A 12,422-nucleotide genomic window follows, 5' to 3' on the forward strand; every position below is an offset into this window, starting at 1 on the left:
TTAACGTGATGGAAGTTGCTACCTCCTCCTCTCTTTGTTTGACTGCACTGTTCACCTCGGCAGAGTGATTTTTCTAGGGTAACAAGTTCAGTGACACACATGGAAAGGTTACCGCTGGCCCTGAGCAATGCCCTGTATTTACCGTGCTGATTTGTATGCAGGCCTGAGCCCCATATCTCTGTGCTGAACAACCATACTGCCCACCCTAGCCTACTTATGATTGGTAATCTTGATTGGTAAAGGGATTAAGGGTTACGGGGAGAAGGTAGAAAAAAATCAGCCATGATTGAATGGCGGAGCAGACTCGATGGGCTGAATGGCCTAATTCTACTCCTATGTCTTGTGTCTAATACCAGCCCTCACAGGCATTTGTACCTGTGAATGTTCAGACTCCAGGATCAAGAGCATTATAATGAATCGTCACTCTTTGGGGTAGTCCTAAACAGGGTTCTATTCACTATTATTTATTTTGATGTATTAAAAGAATCAGTGGTATGTGGTCAAAATTCACATACAGTGATATAAAACATAAAGTTTTCCAACTTTCTTTTCTAGGAAGCACCTTTGCAATTGACATATTCAGATGGGCCCAGTACAAAATATGGACATTCCCCCAGTGATCACTTATATTGACACACCATGTGGCAATCCCATTTTTAGGGTTTGGGATCTTCCCAATGACCCTAGTAATAGACCACACTCATCGTGCCAGCCACAGGTGTAGCTCCCAATGCCTTTAATTGAGTTTTCAGCAAATTGTAGTTTCCATGAATGCAGAGCAGAACATATTATGCAGAGAAAACTGGTCAGGCAAGTAGTTTGTGGACAATATTAGATTAGATTTTTATAGGTCTATGTGCCAGAATTCTAATGTGGACCACCTAATCAGCTAAAACCCCTTATTTTTCTTATTAAAGTCACTGACCACATAAAAAAAGTACTATCAGGCTGTTTTTGTTTTGCTTCCATTATTGCGGGGACATGTCCATCCTCTGCTCATTGCTTCAGTGCAGCAGATACTTGAATTCAGAAACATGGAACATTTTGGGTAAGAGACTGAGGTATTGTGCATTAGAGGCTAAATGCAACTATCTTTTTAGCGTTTGTAAATTTCACATGCAAATTGGCTGGTCAGCAGTAAATGTATTAATTGGAATTCTTCATTAGTACATCAGTTTCTAATGTTCAGTTTCAAATCTGGTTTAATAGGAAGCTGATTAATTTTTCTGTTCTTTCTTTATAGCCAAGCTGTGTATATCATATTCAGTTGAAAGTTGAAGGCAATGACCACATAGAAAGGGCTCTTCCACAATATCGTGCCATACAGGTTTGTTGAATGTGGAATTTCTTGGCCTGGATTTTGTTGTCAGCCTGGTGCTGACCTACAAGAAAGCTAGCCATGAATGTCTGTGATTTCTGTGCTGTGGATTTTTCCTTTTCCTGGCATCAATTTTATTCTGTGTTAGCTGAGCAACAGACACATTGAAGAATTGTCACACATGTAGAACCACATATCATGCTTATTTTAGAATTTTACAGAAAGCAAAATAAAGATTGAGACGTAAGCATGAGATTAAGGTAGAACTGAACATGAGCAAAGTTTAACAAATATATATTGAAGTCAGCAAGTTGCTCTTAAGGTGATTATGGCAGCTAGTTTTAAAGCAAACAGTTTTTCATGGTTGAAGTGGCACAGGTTTGAAAAGCATGTTACAGGGACTTGTGGTAACCAGAGCCTACCCATCATTATAGGACCAACCTTATCTTCAAGCCTTGCCATTTATACCTGGCGGTTACCTAGGGTTACTCTGCAAATACCATCATGGAGGGAACCAGTGAAGCAACTGTGATGTAGGTCAGAAGGTCACCTCCAGTTAACCTCCACTATAGTGACAGTGCTATCGATCGGTGTTTCCGTTTTCTGTCCCCGTGATGGATAAGCTGTATTTATCATCCTTTGTGCTTTTCATACATGTTTCTCATTGATGAATTGAAAGCACTTTTGTATTTTTTATCCCACTGAGTTGTAATGTAATTGCTGTTATAGGTCCCAAAGTGGGTGGGTTGCTTCTGGCAACTATTTGGCAAGAGCTTCCTACTTTTCAAGCAATGCCACTTGCTCATCTTCAAATGTGTACTGTGATACACTTGTTACTCGAGTAAATCAACCCTGTGTGCAGCAGTGCTGTTCCTTGCAAATAGTGGTGAGGAGAATTCAGAGGAAGATGAAATAATGTTAGCTTCTAGCCACTGACCTATAAAGCTCTTCTGTTTATGGCATTAGACCTGTTGCTAAATTAAAAGGGGGTAAATGTTTAATATAAAATCTAGTTCTATGAACTTGTTCTTTCTGTAAACTGTACATTTATAAATTTATTTCTAAAACCAGTGCAATATACAGTAACCTTTGTCTTTCTGTAAAGAGTCTTTGGGGGCCAGACCTTGTTGGTCCCCTAACCTGGACTAGCTGTCTGTGGTCCCAACACGTCTGCCCATATCTGGGCCAAATGTGGGGAGCCTGTCACTGGCTGTCCGCAGCCTGCAGTGCAGGGATGTGATCTGGATAGTGACTGGGCCTCTAGCAGGACTTTGCAGGCTACTTAAAGGCTATTAATTTCATTAACTTTTAATGTTCAGAAGTATCTAAATTCTACCAGTTGAAACTCTCTAGTCCGGCATTTTGTGGTCCAGCAGCTCCTGTGGTCTGGCATGTTTTGAAACTACTAATTAATTCTAACTAACATCTGTACAAATCTGTAGCTAATTAATTTACCAATGCAACTTCTGCAATCTCAGCCAACAGCGATCTCAGCTGGCAACGTTTCTGACTTGTGGAAACTTCTGGTTACTGATGGAACTCAGAACCCTTATGTGACCCAGGGAGTGTCTATACTTAAAAAGAACAGTTCTCTTGCTCAGAGGAAGATGATTGGGGGCATTTTCTGTGGTCTGGCACCAGTCAAGTTCCCTAGGGTGCTGGACCAAAAGGTTTCAACCTGTATTAAAATGTGAAAGAAAATGTTTTTTAAAGAAATGAAAATTAACTAAAAATTCATAAAACCCAAATAATTATGCATTAAAATGAAACAAAATAATTTAAGTAAAGAATCCCATCTTCCCTTTTGCCTCCTAAATAATTGCCCTACATTCCCCATTGACCTTGTCTCTATGTGTTGTGGAGTGCAGAGGCGGAGCAAACCTACAGATTCAGTTGAATGCCAGTGGTGCCAATCAGAAATGCTGGCAACAGTCAGCACAATTCAGCCGATTAGATCAGTTTAATCATCTCAAAAATCATATTTATATAATTCCACAGGAGGCTGCCCCAGAGTAGGTGTTGTTTTTAAATATTTTAGTATATCACACTTCTTTCCTTACCAGTTCTGTGTGGTTAGTAACCTGATAACACTAAAAATCAAATTCATTTAATCTTTTTGAAAATCTTTGGTACAGGTTGAGAGCAGCGATATTGATGGTGTGAATATTCTAGCATTCCGGCAAATTAATCAGTTTGATTTAAGTGGTAATATTATCACTTCAGCAGAGCATCTTTCTACTTTGCGGGTAAGTCTCATTGGTTCATTTGCAAAAGGTCCCATCTTTTTTATTTTCTCCTGATGGTCTCAGTTCCTGGATCTCAGTCAGTTATGGAAATAACCTGATCTCATTTTTTGTCAAAGATACTTTTTTTTTATCACCTACGAGACGGGAGATGGAGAATTAATGACTGTTTTGCAGTTTCATCTCTCCTATTTCCCTTTGATGAAGCATCTGTTTCACAGTTTGTAACTCACTGCTGCAGTGATACAGAGACCGTGGAACATGGAGTTAAACCTCTGATGACATCCATAATGCTATCATAAAGCTGCTGCTGGCTGACAAGTTGTAGCTTTGTGAACTTATTAACATTCCATAATTTCTAGTAGAATATAAATATATGCAAACTATTTGATATCTAAAATTTGTTTATCAAGAAGGTTAAAATAGATATGTTTAACTTATTCAGGTGGTGCTGTATAAAAGTGAAAACTTGGACAACCCCATTCAAACTGTGTCACTGGGTCAGTCCCTTTTTTTCCACTTCCCACCGCTGCTAAGAGATGGAGAGGTAAAAGATACTTCGTTTTGCAGAATTGGACAGCATCAAAGTAATGTTGTGCACTTATACAATTAAATTTTGTTGGTTTGGAAAAGAATAAGCTGCTTTATTGTTTATTCCTGCAGAATTATGTAGTTGTGCTAGAGTCTACTTTGCCCAAATCACTCTATGAGTACACCTTACCCCAGATATCCTTCAGTGCAACAGGCTATCACAAGCATGTTACCCTAATGTTTACCCCTTCGGTAAGTAAATGAATATTTTCAAGATTGTCGATCAGAATATTTGTGCAAAGTAATTTATTTTTGTTCTGATTTTTAAGAAATATTGAATATTTACTTTAACAAGAGATTCATGATGTGACTGTTCTTTGGAAGAATTATACTTTACCAAAGATAAAATTAATTGAGTAATTATAAAGATGAGAGGGGGAATGTTTAAAGGAGATGTGTGGTGCAAGTTTTTTTCACATAGAGAATGGTGAGTGCCTGGAATGGGCTGCCAGGAGTTGTGGTGGAAGCAAATGTGATAGTGGCGTTTAAGAGGCTCTTGGATTAGACACATGAATATGCAGGAAATGGAGGGATATAGATCATGTACAGGCAGAAGCAATTTAGTTTAATTTGGCACCATGATTGGTGCAGGCATTGTGGGCTGAAGGGCCTGTTCCTGTACTCTACTGTTCTATGAATACAAAAGATTAAAATTTTGCTGATCAGTGTTTTTTTTACCCTGATCGACACTGCCCTACTTCACCATTTTAGATTTCTGGCTAAAGCCTTTTGGAAACCAAAATCCTAAAGCTTAACTGCTGTTATCTAATTAACTTTAAATGTACTATTTTGGATTTAACAAACTTACCAAGAGTTGCTTTTTAAGCAGACTGCTTTCTTATCAGTTGGCATGCTGACTGATTCATGTGTGCTATTTGTCTATAAACATTAGTCTCATTACAGTAGTTAAACAAATTTAGAATGGTTTATACTGCAACTTTCCCATTGACATAAAAGATTTTTAGGTGGTGCAGCACAAATTAGCTTGGTAACAAGAAGATTGTCAAGCATGATAAAGCTTTGTCTTGCAACTCCGGGATGCTGAGAGATTAATCTGCTAAAGTAAATGAGAATCAACAAAATCCGATTACCCATTCATAGTGCGCTATACTGCATCTCAGCACTGCAATCCTTTCAAATTAAACTTGAAATATTAAGGTGAATGTTGCTGGCTGGAGTCAGCAGTTCCAAAGGCACTTCGGTTTAGAACTACTGGGCTCTGCTGTTTAAACTTTTAATCTTGGGTTTATATACTTGTGAAGTGCCCCAAGGTGCATCATAGGAGCAGAATGAGACAGAGGCAAAGGAAATGAAAGGATATTTGACTGCAAACTTGGTCAAAGAGAAAGATTTAAGGAGGTTTTTAAAGGAAGAGAAATGAGTGGCATGGTTCCAGAATCTAGAACTTCAACATTTTGAGGCACAGCTGCCGATTTTTGAGGAATGGACAAGAGAAAGGAAAGGTACAGAATTAAAAACAGTTTCCGGCATTTTCTGTTTTTATTTCAGAATTTGTCATCTACAGTTTATTTGATTTTCAAGGGTACAGTATTCTCAGGGTTGAATGGGTGGAGGAGATTACAGAGTTTGGGAGAGGCAGGGTATGGAGGCATCTGAACAGGTAGGCTGAGGACTTGAAGAATATTTGGAACAGGAGTGGCCATTCAGTCCCTCAATCCTTCTCCATTTAATTAAAGGTACATTGCAACTCCATTTATTCACCTCTGGTTAATATTTTGATCATTTGGCAAGGAAGTTTGTGGCTGAAGTTAATGGTTTTCCTGGGTAACTGGGTGTAGGCAGTTGTCGCTAGTCTCATCAGCGATACCAAAGTACCAAAATCTATTATATGAACTACCACCCTTAACTATGATTGTAATTGGTGTTAAATAAATTCATAAAGCAGCTTTGTTCTATCAGATGTTATTAAAATGTAAAGGCTATTCCCAATATGTACTTACGATGCATTTTGTCAGGAGGAGGGTTTGCAAGATATTATGCAATTATAATTTAGTAATTAAACTAGAGTTTTTGTTTGAAGAATTATTTAGTGTGATTTGGTTTGAAAGCAGTAAGAATATCTCTGGAAAATGTCATTCCAATAGTAATCAGACTAAATGATTCTGTAATTGTGTGAGAGAGAGAGAGACTAAATTCTAATTTTCAGTTGTTGAAATTCTGTGAAGGCATTGTGGTGTAATTTGAAGCAATACACAATAAGTGCTGGAGGAACTCTGCAGATCAGGCAGCGTCCATGGAGGGAAATAAACATTCAATGTTTTGGGCCGAGACCCTTCATCAGGACTGGAAAGGAAGAAGGCAGAAGCCAGAATAAGAAGATGGGGGGAGGGGGAGGAGCATACGCAGGCAGGGGATGGGTGAGTTCACGTGAGGGGGGAAAGTAGTGGGTGGGGGAGGGGAAGAAGATGTAATAAATGGAGACATGATACGTGGAAGATGCCGAGGGCTGAAGAAGGAAGAATCTGGTAGGAGAGGGCAGTGGACCGTGGAATAAAGGACGGGGGAGGGGAGGAGAGGAGATGGGCAGGTCATCAAGGTGGGGGAAGGGGAGCCATGGGAATAAGGGAGTGGTTGGGGGTGGGGGGGGAGATAAAGAAGGGGAGGGGTTACCAGAAGTTAGAGAAATCAATGTTAAGGTCATTAGGTTGGAAACCCCCAAGGTGGAATATAAGGTGTTGTTCCTCCAAGCTGCGTCTGGCCTCAACGTGGCAGTAGAGAAGGCCGTAGATAGACATGTCAGTATGGGAATGAGATGTGGAATTGAAGTGGGTGGTCACCGGGAGGTCCTGGCTGTTGCAGCAGACGAAGCAAAGGTGCTCGACGAAGCGGTCACCCAATCTGTGTTGGGCGTCTCTCTGGTGGGATTTGAGTTTTATAGAAGTCAAGTAAATGAATTTGAGTACATATTGCACATTTTTGATTCATAGCAATTTGAGTAACTTTGTACTAACATCATCCAGCTTGGGCAGTTTGCTGAGAAAGTTCTGAACTGCTACTTATGTCATCTTATGTCAAGTGCTTTGAGAGGTTGGTCATGACACGCACCAACTCCAGCCTCCCAGACAACCTGGACCCATTGCAATTCGCCTATCGTCGGAACAGGTCTACAGCGGATGCCATCTCCCTGGCTCTACGCTCAGCTCTGGAGCATCTGGACAGTAAAGACACCTACGATAGACTATTGTTTATCGACTACAGCTCTGCCTTCAATACTATAAGCCCAAGCAAGCTTGTCACCAAACTCCAAGACCTAGGACTCAACATCTCCCTCTGTAATTGGATCCTTGACGTTCTAACAAACAGACCGCAATCAGTGAGGATAGGCAGCAATACTTCTGGCATGATTATTCTCAACACTGGTGCCCCACAAGGCTGCATCCTCAGCCCTCTACTCTACTCCCTATACACTCATGACTGTGTGGCCAGATTCTGCTCTAACTCCATCTACAAGTTTGCAGATGATACCATTGTTGTAGGCCGTATCTCAAACAGGGATGAGTTGGAGTACAGGAAGGAGATAGAGAACTTAGTGGAATGGTGTCATGAAAACAATCTTTCCTTCAATGTCAACAAACCAAAAGAGCTGGTCATTGACTTCAGGAGAGGGGGCGGTGTACATGCACCTGTCTACATCAATGGTGCTGAGGTCGAGAGGGTTGAGATCTTCAAATTCCTGGGAATGAACATCACTAACAGCCTGTCCTGGTCAAGCCACGTAGATGCCACGGCCAAGAAAGCTCACCAGCGCCTCTACTTCCTCAGGAGGCTAAAGAAATTTGGTTTGTCCCCTTTGACTCTCACCAACTTTTACCGATGCACCATAGAAAGCATCCTATCTGGATGTACCACGGCTTGGTACGGCAACTGCTCTGCCCAGGACCGCAAGAAACTGCAGAGAGTTGTGGATACAGCCCAGCGCATCACGGAAACCAGCCTCCCCTCCATGGACTCTGTTTTTAACCTCTCGCTGCCTTGGCGAAGCAGCCAGCATAATCAAAGACTCCACCCACCCGGGTCATTCTCTCTTCTCGCCTCTTCCGTTGGGTAGAAGATACAGGAGCCTGAAGGCACGTACCACCAGACTTAAGGACAGCTTCTACCCCACTGTAATAAGACTATTGAACGGTTCCTTTATACAATGAGATGGACTATGACCTCACGATCTACCTTGTGACGTTGCACCTTATTGCACTGCACTTCCACTGTAGCTGTGACACTTTACTCTGTACTGTAATTGTTTTTATCTGTACTACATCTATGCACTCTGTACTAACTCAATGTAACTGCACTGTGTAATGAATTGACCTGTACGATCGGTATGACTTGTACCTCAGTACAAGTGACAATAATAAATCAATACCAATGTGTGTTTGTGGTGGGGGGTGAGTAGAAGGGAAGGGTTTTCAGGGTGTTAGTCAAGCTTATGAGAGTCGCTCAATTTTTTAGTTTATATTTGTCTATTTTATGTTGTGCTCCTAAATAACTCTGTCCCCATCTCACTTCCTCCCTCACATGGACATCTGTGCAAGTGCACATACAAGATATCTTTCAGGGTCATAAACCTGCCACCTGTTTTTAATTGAAAACAGTTATATTGCCAACCTTCATGTGGTATTTCTACCAACAATACATCAAGTGATAGTTTGGAGAAATGCCACTGTGGTCTTGAAAAATATCACTGCTGGATGAAGCCTCATTTTGCTATGTTGTCCTTTTCCAGAGAAAACTACCTGAGCAGGATGTTGCCCAGGGGTCATACATTGCTCTGCCCCTTACTCTGCTCCTGCTGTTGGCTGGATATAATCATGATAAGGTAAGCTTCTGTTTTCAAGCACTTATAAATGTGTTTCATGCAGCATATGGGCATTTTATTGCAGGTTTTATGACAGAAAACAATATTTTTGTTTTAAAAACAAAGTGCTTAAAATTAAGAACAGCTGTACACCAGATTATGAAAACTCATGACCAATGATGCAAATAGCAATTCAAGTTCAATGCAAAAAATAATCAGATCCAATTATGAGTTATTCAAACTAACACAAAAAACAAGAAAACACAGATAAGCCTTTCACTGGAGGCTCAAAATTTGAATATTTTGAGGACTATGTTTTTTAAGCTATTGTTGGAGCTCATTAGGCAAGTGCATGGGTCATTGAGACAGCCTTTCAGTGTTGCAGTCAAATACCTCTCAATTTTTTTGTCAGCAGTACTTCACTGTAGGATTCATTTCAAGATTGCCCCAATTATATTTGTTAAGTTTGTCATTTAAGGCATTTCAAAGAGACAATTCAGGGCTTATTTTATTGGTAAACTAACAACATATAGTCATATATGAAGCTTTGGCATGCTAAATTACTGATTTTTTGACAATTTGACGACAGTTTCGATTTTTGTCTGTTTCTGATCAAGTAAGCCAAAGAAAACAAATACTTGAATTCACTTTTACCACTTTTTATTTAAAGGGATTGCCTGCTTTGCAGTATTTCAAATTTATGGTAATTTTTTTTAGAAACAGAAGAAAACAACAGTTACATTTAATAGTTCTTGAGAAACAACAGAATACCAATTATTTCAGCAGTGAGAAGACTTGCAGGGTTTTCAAATTCTGATCTTTTATACAGCAGAATTAGGGACATAACTTGTATAATATTTTTAGTGGAAATTACAGGCGCTACTGCAAGAATTAAAATTTTCCAATAGAGCTGTGAGCTGTTTATATCTCTGAACTTCTATTACCTTCATAATCCAGTAATTAGCATTCAATGTAATTCTATCAGCTCCACCATTACCAAATAATGCTATTAATAGGAAGGTATGGGAACTGTTAACTTTTATTAAAGCCAGTTGCTTAGTTTGACACAGGCAATTATAAACCCTTAAGATTACTACTACAAATTTTGTGCACAAGGAATGAAAATACATTTTTATTGCTGCAGTATTGTATTGTGATGCTGCTATAAAATGCTTGCATGTGGCAGATTTATAGTGAGAAAGATTTTCTTGTAATCTTATCAGGTGCACAGTGAATATACTTCATTTGTACCACCTTTGATCTGAAAGCAGTTCATGCAGTCCAATTTCACGTGGCATTAATTTTTCTGGCAGACCATGGAGCTCTTATCTACTATGTCGTGTGTAATAATAAATATACATACCACATTATGCTTTTTTGAGCTAAAGCTATTTTTTTCACTATTTTAAAGATTAAGCTATGCACAGAAATTGAAATTATTCTTTTCAGTATTTTACTCATCATTATTGCCTTTAAGTTACTGAGAGTTCTCTATAACTGCTTGTTCTTTTAAACAGAACATGATGAGGATGAGTTGTACTAGTCATTGTGCAATGAATTTCTGCAAAGATTTTTTTGGCCAAAATAAAATTGTTAAGTATCTAATCAGATCTTCCCTCTAATTATTGATACCAGATTTGAAGGTAGACTCTTCTTAAAAATAAGTGATCAACTCATAACTCACAATCAAGTTTAATTCAGGAGATAATTTCATCACTAGGATTTCATTCCCATTTAGGTAATTAGTTTAGCACATTAAATATAATGTGTGTGACCTTTTCTCCTCTAGCTTATCCCATTGCTGATGCAGTTGGTAAATCGGTTACAAGGTGTGCGGGCTCTCAGCCAAGGTGGTTCAGGTGGTATTAGTCAAGAGGAAGCAAAGAGACAAGCCAAAAGACCAAAGACAAGGCATACATAATTAACAATGAAAGACCTACATATCAGTTCCATGGAGTTCTCGCTCAGTGCAGATTCATACAGTGAAATAATTTCTGTTGAAATCACTCATTGTTACATGATAAGAGTCTTTTTTTAAACTGCTGACCTCCTAATGTTCTTTGATTGTATTTATAACAAATTGAGGTTACATTTGTTTTTGATCAGTGATCTGAATTGATTTAAAGATTTGAGAAACATTGGACAGAATTCTGATTTAACAGCTGGTATGTTAATTTATTTTTGCTGTTGTGAGAACTCAACCAAGAAGCAAAAACAACTTGCTTGTTTTATATTTGCTTGTGCAATGTATCTGAACTGAGCCATTTGAATGTGTGGTAAAATGACTGTTCAATAGGTGACAATAAACCCTGGAAAATAGAATTCCTACATTAAAAAAGATTTTTCACCATTTTATTTCCTGGCTGTTTTTGCTTTGTTGAATAGCATGATTCTGGTTTATTTCGCCTTCTACACATTCATTCCCTTAGTTGGTAACTTCACATCATTTATGATCATGGTGGTTATCTAGTAGTAATAAAACAAATATTTTAAAAAATGTTAGTTCTCCGAGAAAGTTTAGCTGAATATTGACTTGCCTTCTGTATTATTATAATGGTTTATTTTCGTTCCAAGATACTTAGAGTAAGTATTGACCATTCAGCAAACTCATAATTGAACACCACATGGCCTATGTATTGTTCTCTGGAAAAATATTTAATGTAAAAATAGCTAGCTGTAACCAGCAAATAATTTGAAAGGGGATATGTGTTTAGTTAAATTATCTGATGGTTATACTTAAATTGAAATAAGCTTGATGCTTTGGAGCATACCAGTTCACAAGACAGCCCCTCACTCTGAGGCCATCATAGTACTCCAATTTGTATCTTGGGTTGTAAACTATAAAAGCCAAGGGGTTATGGTAAATCTTTAAAGCTCTAACAAGTACTGGGCGAAGTGTTGGGCTTCACACTGAGGGGAGAATTGAGAAACCTCAATGCAGATTTTAGGATTGTGTCCATTGCCAGTAAACAACGATACAAAGAAATAATGGGAATATTCTTTTTTGCCTTCAGAGAATTATAAAAATGATTAAAGGTTTGGAGATACTTTCTGACAACTTCCAATGACGATTTTCAGAGTCGAAGGGCTTTCAGAATAAGTTGTGTAAATGTGATTGAAAATGTTGGCTTGCATAAACAGTGACATGATCTGGCCTATTTGCTGTTCCCTGTATTGCAGCTCCGTGTATTTCTGTATCCTATTCCTGTGCTTGTAACACTTCGCCCAGTGAAGATGATACTGCCATATGGGTAGAATTTAGTTACCTTAGCACCTAGTCCAATCCACTTTATGCAGTGGCCAAGACTGGCACAAATACACTTTGAGAAGGGGAGTGGAGTCATGGGATGAAATATTCAGTCAAACGTTGATGCATCTTCCATTCCAGCAGTAGTGAAGAATGTGGTCTTTATTGACCCAGGCCTTGACTGATCTGGTGTGAAAGAAGCTGACTTGC

At 39.0% G+C, this 12,422-nt stretch overlaps 1 protein-coding gene across 1 annotated transcript in view; it reads left to right on the top strand.

Moving 5' to 3' along the window:
* nomo (nodal modulator) overlaps positions 1-11,319 on the top strand; it is a 50,434-nt gene extending 39,115 nt beyond the window's left edge. Inside the window, exons 26-31 of the mRNA XM_052020972.1 lie at positions 1,244-1,327; positions 3,454-3,564; positions 4,007-4,108; positions 4,225-4,344; positions 8,894-8,986; positions 10,755-11,319. Coding sequence (XP_051876932.1) covers positions 1,244-1,327; positions 3,454-3,564; positions 4,007-4,108; positions 4,225-4,344; positions 8,894-8,986; positions 10,755-10,886 — 642 coding nt within the window. The 3' untranslated portion in view covers positions 10,887-11,319. The remainder of the gene's footprint in view (positions 1-1,243; positions 1,328-3,453; positions 3,565-4,006; positions 4,109-4,224; positions 4,345-8,893; positions 8,987-10,754) is intronic.
* Positions 11,320-12,422: the final 1,103 nt, after the last annotated feature.

Source organism: Pristis pectinata, chromosome 8, assembly GCF_009764475.1.
Source record: "Pristis pectinata isolate sPriPec2 chromosome 8, sPriPec2.1.pri, whole genome shotgun sequence".
Classification (NCBI taxonomy): Eukaryota; Metazoa; Chordata; class Chondrichthyes; order Rhinopristiformes; family Pristidae; genus Pristis; species Pristis pectinata.